The following is a 17,388-nucleotide window of genomic DNA, read 5'->3' on the forward strand; positions in this document are numbered from 1 at the left end:
AGCCACACCCCGACAGCTCCTTTTTTCGGCGGGGAGGCCTTTAAGAGGCGGGTCCCCCTGCCATCTTGTCTGAGGCCGGTGGGCGGTGCAGGTAGCGGCGCATGTGCGGTGAGCCGCGGATCTGCGTGTGCCCTTTGCCGAGGCAGAGCGATGGGGCTGGGGCAGAACGGCGCCGTGCGGGGTAGGTGCGCGGCGCGGCGGAAGGCGAGCGCACGCGGGCGGCAGCGGGTGTCCACGTGGGCTCCGCGTGCTGGCGCTGTGGCGGTTGCGGGAGGCGCGAGGGGGTGTGTGAGGGGGAGAAGCAACGGAGGGGGCGCGGCCTCGCCCCGCGGTTCGCGCCCCGCCGAACCCCCAGGGACAAAATGGCAGTGTGGCCTCCCGCTGGTAGGGATGCGGGTATTCTGCGGGGCGGGAAGCGGGCCCGGGGGCGGCTGGGTAAATACATACGTCAAGCAAAATGTGTTAAGGTCGGCTGCCCGGCCCGAAGGGCCTCTCCGCGATTCTCAGTGACATTTCCTCCGCCCCCTCTTGTTCCCCCGCGCCCCGTGTGAAGGCTCAGAGGGTGTCGGCTCTGGCCACCCGCCGGCATTCATCTGCGATGGAGGACAGTCCGTTTTGGCCACTAGTGTTCCATTTCTTTCTCTTTACCCTGCTGCTTCGCTGTCGGGTTTCGCCTTTGTTCGGGCCCCGTACTTTATGTGATGCCTCCGTGCGTAAATTTAATGAAAACATATACATTTCAGGCTGTTTAACTTCTTAAAGCTTGATATTGTGCAATGAGGATAACGGTGATACTTGTGCTGTGTAATGATTGACCTAAGTGGTGCCTGAAGTAGCGTTATGTGTTTCACATGCTATTGGGCAATCGGGCAGGATGAAAGAATTGGGAGAGATGGACGACAGCGTGGAGAGATAAATTATCTGATTTCCTGGTTAAAAAAAAAAAAAAAAGAGTTCCACTGGCATAGCCGTGATTACTAGTTGCAAAGCCGCTTGTGATTTATGCCCTTAAGTCAGAGACTCCATCCAGGTAGATTTGCAGGTGATGATGGGGTGGTGTGTGCTGCTGGTATAGAGGATGTTAGCAAAAGGCATTGCTGTAGTCTAAAATGGGTTATAATGATGGAAGGCTGTGCTTATTAAAATAATCAAACCAACCCCCCAAGGATGATTTGCTAATAGCTTGAAGCCATGTTGCATTCCCAAGGGCAGCTTGCTATCCTTTATAAGCTTGTAAGAATTAGAACAGTTTTTATGTCCTCTGAATTGAGATCAAAACTTGAGGGTATGGGGAGAAGAACATGGTCCTCATCAAACTGAAAATATTCTCCTCATCCCAGGAAAGCAGGGACATGGCTGATCAGAGCAGCCTGGAGAGTGCTTTGTTTAGGAAGAGGTGGCATATGGTTAATGTGATCTCTGTCAAGATTAAACTTGATCAGTGCTTGGTGACTGGCAGGTCACAGTTCTTTCTTCAGCTTGTGTGCATCTCTGGCTTATGAATTTTGGAAATGATACTAATGTCTGTTTCCCTAGAGAAAACTAGACACCAGAAAAACTTACTGTGTTTTTGTGGAGTTTAATTCTTGGCAGCAATTGGAGACTTAATTGCCTCTGTACATGTTGGTGTGTATATGTGCTGAAAGGTTGCCCTTTGGAAGGGACCTTTGGTTACTTTCCAAAGTTACACTTTTTGAATGGTGCAGCTTATTGTAAGTACTGTGGTTGGTTGCAAGTGTGACCCCACACTGATCACATCTACTGACTTTTGCTATTTATTGGCTAGACTTAACCATCTTTCTCCCTTAGGTGGCTTCTTTACCTTACAACTTCAGTTTATTTAAGCCTGTCAGTCGTAATCCCATTTCTTGCAGATGCTTTGAAGTGGTGGAAGTGACTTTATCTGCTTGACCAGGTGGCTTTTATGATTAGGCTTTCTGTGCAGACAGTTATCCTGAATGACTCCTCATTAAGTGAGTGTCATGTTGTTCTCCAAGCATGGTCTGCAGAAAGGTGGCCTTTCCTGGATGGTTACACTACTGGACTGTCATAAACAACCCTTGAACAATAATATCCTCTTCACTGACAACAAAAGGAGGGGGACAAAACTTGCAAGCTATAAGCACTTCTGAAGACAAAAAAATACAAATTTTTGTATCTGGAGTTATTACTCTGTGGCTGACTCTCAAATAATGTGAAAATTCTTTTCCAGCAGCAGAGAGAACTTTAAAATTGCCTCTTAGGACTGTCATGGACTAAGTTGGTAGGGGTGCCATTGTCCATGTTGGCAGTTCCAGGAGAGTAAATTGATATGTGTAGTAACAAGCATCATGTGCTCCTGACATAGCCAAGACCATCTTGGTCTTCTCATGCACTTGTCAGCACAGATGGTAAATGTCTGCTCTTCCTGCAGAAAAAAAATCTGTCTTAGTTTTAGGATTTACCAGAGCTATCTCTGAGCCTACATCTGGAAACATCCAGAGTAATGTTCTAGCTGTTTAGAGAGAGAGGAGAGACTTTGTGATCCAAATTTCTTGTTCACTAGTATATATCCAAAGAATACAGAAAACAAACACCTGCTGTCAGATTGTTGCTGTTCTCATTTTGTGGTGGTTTTTTTTTTTTTTCCTTTGTTTATTTCTGTGTGCTGCCTGCTCTCCTGGGATTGAATTCTTTGGACTTCTCTATCCTTCTTTCTATACCTCTTCCCTTCTCTCTTTTGTCTGTTAATTTTTCTGGAGTTTTATTCAACTCCATTATTTAGTGCTTATAGCACTGAAATAATTTCTCTGCTATATTAAACAGGCCTTTAGTATTTTGTCGTGTAGTGACTAGTAACATTGTGTTTTGATATTATACCAGAATTGGTATTTGTTTAATAATGACTCAGAAGTTTTTTTTCTCAATGCTATTATTTTGAAAGTAAATAAAAAGCCTTGACATTCCACATCAATGTCACTCTGTTAACAGATGACTCTTCCGGTAATATATGCATGACCTTAAGAGTTTGGCAGCAAACTGTTGAATCGGTACCAGAGGCCTCTTTAAACTCTGTTTAAAGTATTAAAACTTCTGAAAAGTCTTTCCCAGGTGCAGTTAACGTAGTTTGGAAGGTGAAATGGCCATTCCAGCTCTTGCAGATTTGTGAAACAAAACAACAGCTGACAAAAAAACTTACTGCCTCTGAAACCTTGCAAGAGGGTACTATCGTAAGAGAGAGGGTCTAATTTTAAATTCAGTTATCTTTCATAAAGGTACATGATATTTATTATGGCAATGCTGAAATTTTAAGACTAGGCTGCTTTAAATGTTTGAATTTCATGTGTTGTGGGTTGATACAATTTTCACTCTGATACAGCTCCAGAGAAGTGATTGGAAAAAAAAAACACCTAATACTGTAAAAAAGACACAATGATCTGTTATAAGGAAAAAAAATACCTGAAGCTATTTATATGTATACAGTCTGCATGTGTGTGTAAAGATGAGTCTGGCCTTCTGGAGAAGAAATAGAGGGTCACTGAAATACGAGTTCACAATTACTTCAAATTGGTGATCTCTGTTGGATGTGCTGTGCGTGGCTATGTGGTAGGTGGCCTGAGTGATCTGAGCTACCTACGTATCTGCAAAACAGCTCTTCTGAATGTGTTGCAAGTCTACTGAACTAAGAATACAACACTTTAAAGAGTAGTTCAGTTATAGTAGTCATCCTTGCTCTTCATTAAAGTCAGTCTTTCCTTTTTGTTTCCTAATGGAATGGATACAGTCTATCACTGTCTCAGTTACTGTAAAACTTTAGTTAGGATTTGATTTGTTGGCAATGCATCGGCTGAAAGCTTGGGCAGTCCTTGCAAGTGCTGCTTTCCTGAGATCCCCAGTATGGGCAGTCTCTTTTTTTTCTGCCTGCCTCTGCTGTAGCTGCACTTGGCATTTCATCAGCAATCACTTTTAACTTGTCAGACCCAGCTTGTCCCAGGACTGGCTGGATGCCTTCTCCCTGCCAGCCCTTCTTCACAAGTGAAAAGGGCAAAGGGTGTTGCAGACTTTCTGTAGTGGCTTTTCTTGGGAGAACCTGCTGCCACTGAGTTAAGATGGGACTGTTCTTCGGATTAGTTTGGGCTGTTTTGCTAAATTAAAGCAGGTTTAGTGTTTGGGTTTTTTTTTGTAGAATCCCTTCTTTAATGTCCTCACTTTTTTTACCTTATTAAAATGAATGCATTGCTCTAACCTGTATCTCCCCATTACAAACTAGTGAGAACTCACTGGATAGCTGTAAACCACTGAATTCACAGTATATTCTCTGGAGCTGTTACTGTTTAGAGGCATTTGGGAGCAGGGAAACGTGCCCTAAATTCTTCCATATTGAAGATGATCTTCTCTATCTCAGCTGTTGTTACAAGGAGGGTTTGCCTCATTTGCCAGTATGTGTTTGTCTCTTCTACTTAATTTACTAAGAAAATGAACTCTGAAGGGGTTTTGCAACCTTTTCTCCTTTAGTAAGACTCTAGAGGATTGCTTGCCTTTCTTGATCTTGCAGGGCTGCAGACATGGTCTGGGTGTTTGTCTAACTTTCCATATTGCTACATCCACACTCCTGTGGATCAGCATGACATGTATGAGCTGACACTGTTTTAGCTGAGGAAAGGGCTTGGTGTAGATATTTAAACAGGCTGTGGGATGGGAACAGAAAACCCTGATCCTTTTAATGTAAGCTCACAGTGGCAAGTCATTTGTTTGTGGAAAGTAGCAAGAACTAACATAGGCTTTTTGTTTCTTCATAACCTTAGCAATGTCTCTTGCTCTAAAGATGCTATCTGGTTTGGCATTTTTAAAATCTGATGCAAACATGGAAGGACAAGATAGAAATTCCCAAATAGAGATGGTTCTAGTTTCCTGAAGCTATGTAAATATGGTAAAATTGAATTTTTTGTGTGTTTGTTTTTATTTGCATAGTTAGATGAGCTCTGTATCTATGTGATCTGAGTACACACGTTGAGTAAGAGTTGGATAAAAAGCAAAGGAAGAGCAGCCAAATGCTGGTCTGAGAGAAATCACCAGCACTGTTGCTGCAACCAGAACCTTCAGGCCAAAGTCCAGCATATTTTCATGAGGCAGGGAGACAACAATAGAGCCATAAAGAAGGGTTAAATCTTGCAAAGAATGAAATTACTCAAAGTGTATGTGACTGCAAAGATTTTAGAGATAAGTAGAGGATGAGAGCTGGTAGAAAGAGGATTTTTCACTTGAAATTCTTTCAGAGTCAGGACCTCATCTGCTTAAAATCAACTCATGCCATTATTCTTCATTTTTTTTTCTCGTTCTTTCCTGTACACCACAGTAGGGATTTAATCTAAGATGGCTTTTGTTGCTGGTGGGAGTTTGTTAAATAATTTCCCTGTTGCCAAACACTGGTTGACTTTTTTTTGAGTTACAAGATGCAGTATATTAAAAGCTACTCATACCTTGTGGGGGATCCTGCTTGGATTGTTGATGCTGAATGTTCTTCTTAAGTGACTTCCCTGCAACTGAAACAAACAGCAGGGTTTTTTTGCCGCTACAGCTAGTTTCATCTGCTGAACTTGGGAACATGGTACTATCTATACTCATATCAGAGGTTCCCAAGTGAAAGGTTAAAGAAACTTAAATTGCTGTTAGATTAATCTGTACCTTTGTGTAGGAGAACTCTGGTCAGTAGAAAGAAGTAGATTAGCTAGGTGAGTATCAAAAGAAAATATTTTTCAAAAATACCCTGAACTAAAGAACTAAAAGGTCTATTGGAAAGTAAAAGTGTTGCCACAAGCATGAAGATGTTTACTACTGAGTAGTTTTAATAGAATGTGGTGGTCAAAACCTGACAGCCTTTTTTTTTTCCCCTTCTATTCTAGTTGAATGGATTGCTGCAATTTCCTTAGCTGCTGGAGCAGCTGCTGTTGGGTACCTAGCTTACAAAAAATTTCTCTCTAAAGACAAATGCTGCAAAGCAGTGGTGAATCCTCATATCCAGAAGGATAACCCCAAGGTGGTCCATGCGTTTGATATGGAAGATCTGGGAGACAAGGCTGTGTACTGTCGTTGCTGGAGATCTAAGAAGGTAAGAGAAGAATAAATGGTCCAGCTTTGTTCATGTGCATGCATATTTCAACAAAACTATTTCAAACTGCTTTGTTTAGAGGAAACTAGCCTTCACCTAAACCATGCTGCTGTGAGATGTAGCTGCATTTTAATCTGTAAAGCTGTTAAGTTTATGCTGTTGCTCAGAGAAAAGCTTGCAGGTCAATGCTAATAATGAACAAAACGTTTCTGTAGCTCTGAAGAAGCAGATGCCTTGAAAGCAGAGCCACTGTGTGGGGCAATCAGTCTGGTATGAGAGGTACTGTTGTGTGTGCTGCTTGTGTTAATGCTGAGAATTATCCAAAACTACTGACTACATGGCAGCAGGAGTTCAGAAACCAAAGTCCAAGAGGATCTTAAGCACCTTTTTCTGGAGGAAGTTGGAAGCTTACTCAGAAAGTACCTTGCTATTAGTTCACAGTGTTTATAACACAAATAGGTTAAGAATTCTCCTGGTATACCAGAGCTGATGTCAAACTGTCACTTGCACTGTCTGAGCCCATTATTAAACCTTGCAGAGTAATTGCAGAACTGTTTGAGAAGAGCCTGACTTGCACAGATGGTGTTTAGGGTGGTACTGCTGTTCTGTCCTGAATTAATTGTTACAGTACTGCTGTGGACTTCAGATAGGTACCTTTTGCTGTGTGAATGAGTGCAGTGGTGATTGAGATAATCTTGGTGGTTAAAAGCTTTTGAAGAATCCAGACAGATGGACTTAATGCATTTATGCCTTAGCAACTCAAAATAGCTATATGGGTTATCGAAGAGTAAAGCCACTGATACCATGATGGCATACTTTAAGCCTCTGTTTTTGAACAATTAAAAGTCTGGTCTAGACACTGGTCCAACATACCTGCATATGAAGTTATGTTACCTAAAGTACCTAAAATTTGTGGTAGGCGTGGTAGCTATCCCATCAGTAACACCATGACCAGATTTAAATCTGATGTAGAAATGTGTGCTATTTGATGTAGCTGTGTTATTTATCTGCAGTGGTAGTTCTGTGGCCTATAATGAGAGCAAATGGATTGCATGAGTAGTCCTGCCCATTTACCACTGGCAAACACTTAAAAGCTTTTTCAGAAGTCAAGGTGCTAATGTGTGGAGGCTGAAATGATACAGACTTTCAAAGCCAGGTAACTCAGGCCAGTGGCTCTGAAACTTAGCTCACTCTCATCAGTAAACTGAATACTGAACTTCTTGATTCTTAGATACTGATCTAATTGGGCCACACTGCAATTTTCCAGGTGCTGTAACTTTTTTGGTGCCTGCTCTCATCAGATCTGACTTCATTATGTTGTGAGTGAAAGTAACTCAGGAAGTTACACATTTGTGGTTATGTTTGGTTTAATAGTAAAACACTACTGAGGATTAAAAAGTATTGTGACTTGATTCTGAAATAGTCCTGTAGATGTCTTTTCTGCTCTGTCCAGAGTCTGATTTGAAAACCAAAACTGAATTATCCCTCCCTGCCACTACCCACAAGTTACTCTGGGGACTGTTACATATTGTATGATTAACAACAGGGAAATGTGTACACTTAGATGCAGTGCTGATGGTTGTACAGCATTGTCACAAAGACTTGTTGATTTAATGTGGTAAGTCTCAGCTGACGGCCAGAACACAGTATTGGAAGCTTCTGTGAGGGCTACAGCTTCAGAAAAGAAAAAGAGGGAGGAGAAAGGCTACTGTAAGTACTTCATTTTAACATGTGAATTTGAGTGTACCTTTGGTTGAAATAATGTAGGCACCACCATCCCAAGTTGAACCCTGATATTTGTACTTTCTTCTTACTATCTTGTTTTCTAAACAGAAATGAAAGATAGTGTGGTTTTAGAGGTTGTATTGCAGCTCCTACCAATATCCTAGATAGTTTAATACTCTCTTTTTTCATGTAAAATGGTCATAAAGTACATTTTGGCACATGGAAGGTATGTTGTCAGGTTAGGATTTAATCATATGTTCTCCTTCAAAAAGTACAGTTTCCAGTTTTGCTGCTTCTTCCTTGTCCTGATTGCTTGACCATGTCTGGTGGGTAGCATGATCTTTGTGGTGGGTGTATGCTGCTTCTTGTGTTCAATTATTTCCAAGCAGTAATAAAATACAGAGATGTTCTTCATTGTTCTTACAAGCTTGTCATGTTTGGAAGCAATTAGCTGGTGTTCTGTTCCTTACAGTTCTCTGATAAAATTTGTGAGATTATATGATGGTGAAATGATCAAATGTGCTTGCAATGCAGTAAGTTACACTTACTTGAAGATCAGTAAGTACCTGCTGGGTTTTTCTTAACTAAGTGGCATATGAGGATCTCTGTTCCACATACAGTTTATAACAAATGTCCTCTTGTTATGACTGTGTGGGTGCTTCTCATCAAATGTAGCCTCATCTGAGGCCTGGGTCTGTCTGTCAGTAGAACCAGTAGCATTATGAACTGTAGGGCACTCTGGTGTGCACTGACAGTGTGCCTGCGCTGAAGCTGGCTTTGCCTGGCCTTCCTCCTGCTTGGGAGATAAAATCCAGTTAACTATACCAGAGTATTTTGGAGTAACCCTTAAAAAAGGAGGAGGATTATTTTCAGATGGACTTCTTTTCTTGAAACAGTATGCTGCAAAGTTTATGCTGGCCAAAGTTTTTGTGGAGTGCATCTTCAAATAAGTCTGTCTTGGGATGTAATTATCTATTCAAGTAGTTGGTAGGTGGTTCTCTAAATGGCCGTCTCCTATTCAGTGTTGTGCTCTGCAGGCACTTTGGAGCACTGCTTGTCAAGTTTTGTGGAAGAACAACGTTGACTTTTACCAGTGTAGAGACAAGAGTTTTGTCTTAAAACCAAACTGTAATTAGTTTGAAGTTAGAACATTTGTTTTCTTACGCTTCTGCATTAAGTATGTGAGCTGAAGAGGAAGACAATTTCCTCTCTTTAGCTATGACCTGCAACCTCTGTGTATTCCAGAGAAGTACTAGTCCTCAGGCTATGGGTCAAGGAGTACTGCTGCTAAACATCAGTGTTAGAGAATCTAAACCTGTTTGATGTCAAGGGAAATATGCTGAGCTGTCCAGATCACTGCACACTTCCCTCGGGGTTTGAGCTTTGGCTGCTATTGCTAGCCTGTTTTACTGTAATTAAGGATGAACGTGTGGTATCAGTTCTAGGAACCATCTATTCAGTATCTGGCCTTCAAAGTGACCAAGTAGGTGCTCTGGAGATGTGGTAATGTTTTTTTGAGAAGCTGAAGTCTAGTGTGTAAACCTCTGGGAACTAGTGGTTCTGAGACCAGCTGACTCAGGGGATGAATTCAGAGCAAACCTGGTAGCTGTTGAAGATCTGTCAATGCTGTCTTCAGATATGAATCTCACCGTTTTTGTCACTTGCACGGGTCAACTGATGATCTTGCAAGCAAGATGTCCATGCCTGTTAGAAGCTGAACCAACCTTTCTGTGAAGACCAGCAGACTGGTGTTGCATGAAAAAAAAGACCCAAACCTGGCCCAGAAACATCTGGGTTGGAAACTGGTCAGTGTCCCATGAACATGTGTTCTCGTTTGCTCAGATTTTTCTCAATTGTCTTTTAGTATCTACTCATTGAGTCCCAAATCCCTGAGGTGATGGGTCAGGTTCCTGCATAAATCAGCTTATTTGAGTATTTGGAGTTGAAGGGTTATTTATTTGTAAATGCCACTTGCCATGTATAGCATTGGTTTTGAGATCTCGTAACTGGAAAAAAGCCCAAAAAATAGAACCCCAAATGAAAGAAACCCCCAAACCACTTTACCTATCACTTCCCTCTAGGGCATGCAGCTTTATATTTAGAACTCAGGGAATTTTTTTTTTTTGGTGTTTTGTCTTCATTAAATTTCAAGCAGTACTTTGAAAATCTTTTATTCTAACTAAGCATATGTGTGATGTATTTTCAAGGGGTATGGCTGAGGCATAAGCAATGGCATGAGGGCAGTGTCAAGACTGGTTGTGACTGTACTGTGAGGGAATATTGCTATTGGAAAGGCAAAAGCTGAGCAATGCCCAGTTTGGATTCCCATGATTTCTAAGCAAACAAAATAGTAACTGAATGCAGAATACTGGTGTGTCATTTCTGTGTTGGTCTCCAGAATTTCCTCTGTAGAGGAGCCATACCATGAAAAGGTATCCTTGAAGTGGTGGGATCAAACTTCATTCTTCTTGCATCACAGCTTGTCCTTGGGCTTTCATATGTGAAAAGAGTTTCCTAGAAGCAGTGTTTGTCACTGGTGTCTGGGACTGGGGCAGTGACACCTAGCTAAGAGGTCTTTTTAGGTCTTGCTTGACCAGGCTGTTCTAGGGTGTGTTGTTTTTTTTTTTTAATGGAACAAAGGATTACTTCCTCGGTGCTACCCTTAAGAGCCTTTGAATAGGGATGTCAGTCAGAAGTGACATTTATTCCAGTAGCAGGCCAAAACCCTAACATGGAAGCTGACTTGTGCAAAGGCATCTTTGTGTTGGTGAGATAAAAATAGCTGTGTCAGGATGAGGCCAAGCTTGCCACTCTAGCTGTCTGGAGGCAGGACTAATATATAGGTATGTCTCTTCAGGAATGAGCTAGGAAAACCATCATTTTTCTAGTAAATTGCTACAGAAAACCAGGAAAAAATATTCAGCTTAGAGTCTTCTCTTGTTTCTCTTCTTTGCCTCACTTAGCTTCTGTAACTGCACTCAAGTCTAGCTGTTGCCCAGGAAAAGGGAATGTGGGGCAAGGTTGAGAGCAAGATTCTGAGTAGGTTACAGTTAAAGTCAGCTTGTGCTGCATTTTCCCCATGCTAGCTTGAGGTGGGAACACAAATAGATTGGAGTTGAGTTGCCTGTTTTTTCCATAACAAGTATCTTGTCAACTCTGTGCTCATGTGGACAAAACTGGTGTTCAGCCAAAACTCAGGGAGACCTGAGATGCCCACAGGAAAGTTGTGGTCACAACAGATGTAATGAGAAGATGGTCTAATGAACTTTCTACCTAGGTTCTTAATTCTGACTCTGTATATACTTTAGATGTGTTTTTTGTTTCTTTTTTTCAGTTCCCACTGTGTGATGGCTCTCACACAAAGTACAATGAGGAGACTGGAGACAACGTTGGGCCTCTGATCATCAAGAGGAAGGAGGCATAGAGTGGACAGTAGAAGCTACAAAATGAATGTCTGACAAATCCTCTGCTCACTTGTTATTGGGGGGAAAAAAATGACAAATTCTTTTTCATGTCACTGGAAACTTTCCAGTGTAGCATATACATCAGGCTTCAGCATGTGTATTTTCTCTAGTTCTTTTTTTAATCACTACAATGCATAATTTACTAAATAGTCATGGTTTAAATTTTTTGTCCTGTAAAGTGTGTGTACCCTCAGAGTATGAAACATGACGCACAGAATGTACTTTGTCAGAATAGATGTTAAATTATTTTCAAACACATGTGTATTACTCTAAGGCTATTCAGTAGAATGTGTATTCAAAAGGTAGATGTTAAAATCCTGGAGAGGTTGCAAAGTCACAGGTCTGGATAGATTTTTATGTAAAAGGCAGTGGTAGGAAAGTAACCATGGTGCCAAAATGCAGTTTAACCTTTGATTATGCTGCATTTTCTGCAGAGGTCAGGTTTGGCCTGTTGCACTAGTATTCTGTCTGACTTCCATAAAAGCAGGAATTCAGAGTTGCTAACTAAGAACCGACAGCATAAAAGGCTTAAAAGACAACTTTCTTACAGCGTTGTTCAAAGTTGACCCTACTGCTATATGGTATCAAGAATATACTATTGGAACTTCAGACCTGTGTTTAGAGTAGGATTAGGAAGACGGTCTCTGCAAAAGCTTTCTTAATAGACAAGAGGAATGATATGAAGTGTTCAAAGAGTGATGGGCAGGGAGTGGCAGGGTTGCATTTGCTGCTAGAAAGCCTTAGTTTCACTTGCAGTCTCTAGCAGTGAAGCTAACTTCCCTGGACCACAGGACACTTCTGTGGGGGAGGCTATGCCAACTTACTCCAGAAGCTAAAATAAAAAAACTAAAACCTCCCTCATCGTTACTGTCTGCTTCATCATTGCTCTGGCTGGTTCCGGAGGACTCCTCCCACTGTGGAGGGAGGAGGCACACCTTTCTTACTAAGTGGCCTTAGGCTCTATGTGTCTTAAATAACTTTTGCCTCCCTGGGCTAACAGTTAATGCGGTTCAGCTGATTTTACCAAAATAACTGACATGGACAGGCTTTTGGGAAAGCTAGAAACTGGGGAGAAGGAGATATGAGGCAAGGGCAGCTCTTACTGTCCTTTAAAATGGCATTTGTCTGCCTTGTCTGACACAGTTGCTTTAATGGTAGTCATGTTGATTTCCTTAATTTAAACCAGCTTTGATTTATTAACATGCAAATTACTACAAAGCACCATCCAAAGAGTAGGGAGGCAGAGGGCAGTTGTGTGTTAAACCTGGTCCATTAGTGTAACTGCAGTCTGTGTAAGATAGAGCTTTCAAAGTCCTGGGACAGAGAGGCTACCTCAGAGCTACAAGAAAGGCCTTTTCAAGAAGCTGACCTTTTAACCTGGACCCTTAAAGGATTCTTCCAGATCACCAGGGCAGTAGAGGTTTTACTTATTTTTTTTTAAGAGTGTGGTTGGTGTAACTGGCTAAGAGTGAAGAAAGTGCTTGTGTTCTGAATATGAGACTTTCCAAGTCTGAAGTCTTAGCTGAGTGGTCTGAACTTGGGAAGGAGGAAAAAAAAAAACAGAGAAGGTTACAGAGAGGTGGAGAAAGAGGGTTTGCAGGTGAAGTGCTATTGTAGGGGCAACTACTGTCTGTGAGAGATATCTACTTGGAAGAAGTTGCAGTCAAATATGTTTAGTTTCTGTCTTGTTGTCTTGACTGTCAAGGTACTTGATGTTTTTTACTTGGCTGAGTACTGATGCATATGGGAAGTTGTTTTAACTTTAAATTATCCAAGACATTGCTTTTATTCAAAACAAAGTTATTTCTGTATTATTAGGCTATGACACTGGATATTTCTGTATTTTTGTCAAATACACATTTGAGCTCATCCTAACCTTGAGATTGTAATGTCTGTGTGCTCTCTTGGGTGTGCTGTTTCTTTCAAGGGAGGTTTATGCTGTGAGCAGTGCTGTATGCCAGTGCTGCTGTAATCATAAACTTGGGTCTGGGTTGAGTTTTCCTTCTGAGACTTCTTTTCCTGTTAGCAGCAAAGCCTGGCTGCCCGTGAAGGAATAAAAGTTCACATTAATGTTCTGAGAGATGAAGTCCTGAAGTTTCAGATGAATCTCCCGAGTCGTAAAACTATTTCCGGGTGTTTGGGTGTGAGGGAAGTGGGCTCCCTGAGAAGCTTTTGTTGTTGGGAAGCAAAGCTGCAGAAGCAGTCTTTGACTTACATCCTGGTGAGTTTGCTTTGGAGAAGTGTCCCATTTCTGAATGTTGATACAAAGTGGTTAAATCTTAAATCTTTAAGGTACATACCACTTTCTGTACTGTACCTAAAAGTAAGTTTCTGTTACCTATGTGTAACCTGTTGGGATGTGATAATGGAGAAAGACTTGAATTTAAGTAAACAAAAAATTGCAGTAGTCTTGATGAGAATCACAGAGAATGCTGCTTTTTCCCTGGTACCATGATATGTTGTTATGTTCTGACGACCCAAGGACTTGCCTGCTCCAGTATTTTCTGAAATCTCAGTTCTTTAGTGCTTTCCTTAAATAATCTCTAGATTATGAATTGAATTGGTGAGATTTTACCAAGTTTTAACCATAAAGAAATCCCGGGAATGTGTGTTTTTCACCTAGCATTCTAACTCCTAAATGAAAACAATAGTACAAATCCTTGATAGTAGAGCAGTGAAGGATTCCTGTCCCAGAGTAAAACTGTATTTCTGTTCTATCGTTCTTTTTCCACATATGTATGTTAGGAAGGGGAACAAATCAAAGTACCGATTCTGTTGTAACTATGACTCATCAAAATAGTCTGACTGTCAAATGTTCAAGCGCTTCTAGAATCAGCATTCTTGAAGAGAAGATGGCTGTAAATTACAGGGGTTCTCTACATGTTTAATTCAAGCACTGTTGGCCAATTTCAAATGGTTGAGGCCAGCACTGCAGTAACCCACTGGCCCACTAGGAGGAAACAAATGCTGAGCAATGGATACTCCCTGATCTGGACAACTTTTAAGGGGTTTTTAAATACATGTTTATATTCGTGTGTATTTCTTTTCAGCAGCATCACTGTCAGACTGAGCTCAGGCACCTGGAAGTGTTGTGTAAACGTTTGGGATTAAGCAGCTTTTCATGCCCAGAGGCTCGTACGTTTTGAAGCTGGGAATTGTATCACCAGTTTCCCAACAGCCACCTCAGCTCTACTGAAGTTTTCACTGTCTTGTTGCATTTTGGAGCTTGTTCTGGTGGTGTTGGGTCTGTAAAATTTAATTTGTGCAGTCCCACTGCAGTTGTAGTGGGATTTTTTTTTTCCCTTCAGTGTAATATAGCTAGGTAAAGAGATGGAATCCTGAGTCACTGCTGAATCACAGTCACTCCTGTAACGGAAGGACATTTTGTAATAGCAGGAAGGATAACAATGTAGGCAAGAAACTAAACATTGGTGCTGCAAAGGAACTTTCTTGTCACTTGGCTTCTGTTTAGCCCTCTTGAACATCAAAGTCTTTCACTATGTTAGTCTTTTGTCAATTCTTGAAGCTTCAAGACTTATAAAACCCACCCTCAGTCCTCACTGGGTTAGGCAGAGGAGCACAGCCTCCCCACAGTGCAGAGGCAGATAGAGGATGTCCCAACATCACTGCCAGTAGACTGAGTTTTATCAGTGCTCAAAATTTTGACTTCTGCTGGGTCAGAACATTTCACATGAACCTGCTGAGAAGACCAGCAGGTCTGTCACAGGTGCACGATATGCTCAGAAGTGTTGGATACCAATTCCCCCAATTGCTTTCTCCACCTGGGCTTGTTCTGCCCTGGTTTTCCTGCACAGAGTGGCTTTTATGCACAGCAGGAGAAGGATCATTTTCCTAGAGCCATGGTTAATTTAGGATGAGAACCAGAGGCTACTGCTTGAAGCTGTCTGCTACTTGTTTTCTCCTGTAGCTGTGATGTAGCTGTAGTGCCTGCAGTGCATAGTGCATTTCATGGGAAGAATGATTTTCAGGCTGCCTAATGCTGAGGCTAATGCAGAGGAGCTGAATAAAAACTAAGATAAAAAATTAAATGTGGAGAAACAAAACAGGGGAAAAAAGAAGAAAGGAAGTGGCAGATGGGAAGAGAGCATAGGCTAGAAGTTTTAATGCTGGCTATGTTTGCTAGGTGATAGCAAAAAGGGATGAATTAAATGACAGAAAAGGTGTTGCATTTCATTATGTCTCTTAATAGAGGGAAGCATGAGATTTACAAACTGGCTGTTCATTAGGTTCTGGGACTAGGTGAGTCTATTAGCCAAAAACCTTTATCATTCTAGCTGAAGGCCTCCTGTGCCTTGAGCTGGTATCTCTTAATGTGGTTTTTCTTCCTGACCTGTTCATGAAATCCTGTGGTACTGAACAGGAAGTGATGTGCCCTCGTGCCATGGGTCTTCTGTTGGCAGTCTCATGTTCCTCCACGCCCACTGTTGCAAAGTGTTTAGTTAGATGTGCAATTATAATAAATAGAATTGGTATTTATAGCTGTTCTCTCTGAAGTCAGTAAGATCACAGTAGGTTTATGTGACTGTAGCAAAGCAGAATTCAGTTCACCTTTCTCATGTTTCTGGGTAAGAAAAGATTTTTTTGGGTTCTCAAGCAATTTTGGGTTTCTTCCATGTGTAGAAATTGCATATGCCTCACTTAAGCACAGACACATTGTTTCTCCTCTTAATTTTCTTCCTAGTTGAAGACTGAACCTCCAGTCCTTCTTTTCTGATTTGACATTGCTCTGCCCTTAATCTGGTCTGCATAGTTTTCATCATGCAGACTGCAGTTTTCTTTGATGTTTTTGAATGTATGGCCTTCTGCTTTCTGAGAGAAGCCTGTGCAGAAAAGAGGAGCTTACAGAGCATGACAGGCATTATAGCTTTAAAGCATTCAGAATTCAGCACACTGCAGGAATCTTCTCAGTATCTGGAATGTTTGTACTGTTCAGTCAAGTCAGCTGGCAACAGAAACACAGCAAAATGAATGATAAGGTCACTGACTGCGTAACTTCTCTCAAATACTTTTATGCAGCTGGCAAATATAACCATACATGGGTAAGATATGATCATGATGCACTGTCTGTTCACCACCCAGGACTCTCGCTTGGGACTTGAGTACCAAAACAATAGCCAGAACAGACTTTGACTGCAGCAATTATTAAATTTGTTGCTTTTTTTCAGACAGTGTGATCTTGTTCTTTTATTCTTGGCTCCTTTAGCTGCATGGGTTGAAATTATGTTGCTCTGCAGACAAAGTCTGTGAGTAGAATACTGTTTAGTAGGAGACTTAATGCCAGTTGGCAGTGGGTTTAGTCAATAAATAGGTGTTTGTTGCTGCAGGTAGAGGCAATCTAAGTAGCCTCTAGAGAATGACAAAGAGGTTTATAAAAGACACTTTTTGGCATATTCATAATCTTAAATCAAGGACTGTGGTTATCCTAAAGCACTGGTAAAATGTCATCATGCGTTTGTAAAGCCTGAACAGCCCCCAATACTTCGAAAATGTTTAGAGAGACAAAGGGAGTAATCTTTACCTGTAAGCTGTGAGACCAAAGGGTGGTACTAAAGACTTTGCTGTAATGCCTCTTTCAGAAAGAAGCACAACTTCTTGCCCAAGGATGTCAGAGAACACATATCTCTCATTGCTGTTTTCTAGGGCTCGAGGCAGTTAAACCATGTTCAAACAAATTTAGACTTGCCACAAATCATGGTTTAATTCCATCTTCTGCACTGTCTAATGGTCTGTTCCTGTCCTCTCTGAGAGAAGGCATGGCAGCTGGACTCGATACATGGCACACTAAGGCTACACATAGCAGAAAAATGATGCCTTTTGTCTTCTCAATATTCTTCCTGATGTTGCCCAAAGTTTTTGTTGGCTCTTTTTTGGCTGCAGACGCACACTGGGCCGATGATCTCAAACAACTGTCAACAGTGACTTCAGAATCTCTTCCTTGGGCTGTGACAGCTGGTTCCAGGATCAGCACTGAGAAGCTTTGGTTTGGATTATTTTCCACTACAGGCATTATCTTACAGTTATCCACACTGAGGCTTCTACACTGAAGTTGTGCCTTTCATTCAGTTTGGTGAGATGCAGGATTTTTTTGCC

General features: G+C 41.5%; 1 protein-coding gene across 1 annotated transcript; it reads left to right on the plus strand.

Moving 5' to 3' along the window:
• The first annotated feature begins 86 nt into the window (after positions 1-86).
• Positions 87-13,355, plus strand: CISD1 (CDGSH iron sulfur domain 1). The gene is made up of 3 exons (XM_062001671.1): positions 87-181; positions 5,883-6,088; positions 11,148-13,355. Exons 1-3 carry the CDS (start codon positions 151-153, stop codon positions 11,235-11,237), a joined length of 327 nt encoding a protein of 108 aa, XP_061857655.1. The 5' UTR covers positions 87-150; the 3' UTR covers positions 11,238-13,355.
• The last annotated feature ends 4,033 nt before the right edge of the window (positions 13,356-17,388 follow it).

Source organism: Colius striatus, chromosome 8, assembly GCF_028858725.1.
Source record: "Colius striatus isolate bColStr4 chromosome 8, bColStr4.1.hap1, whole genome shotgun sequence".
Lineage (NCBI taxonomy): Eukaryota > Metazoa > Chordata > Aves > Coliiformes > Coliidae > Colius > Colius striatus.

Bases quoted from the DNA above. Each gene is read 5' to 3' on its own strand.
- CISD1 (XM_062001671.1), top strand. From the start codon at position 151: ATGGGGCTGGGGCAGAACGGCGCCGTGCGGG. The intron at 182-5,882 runs GTAGGTGCGCGG...CTTCTATTCTAG, and splicing joins GCAGAACGGCGCCGTGCGGG to TTGAATGGATTGCTGCAATT. The intron at 6,089-11,147 runs GTAAGAGAAGAA...TCTTTTTTTCAG, and splicing joins GTTGCTGGAGATCTAAGAAG to TTCCCACTGTGTGATGGCTC.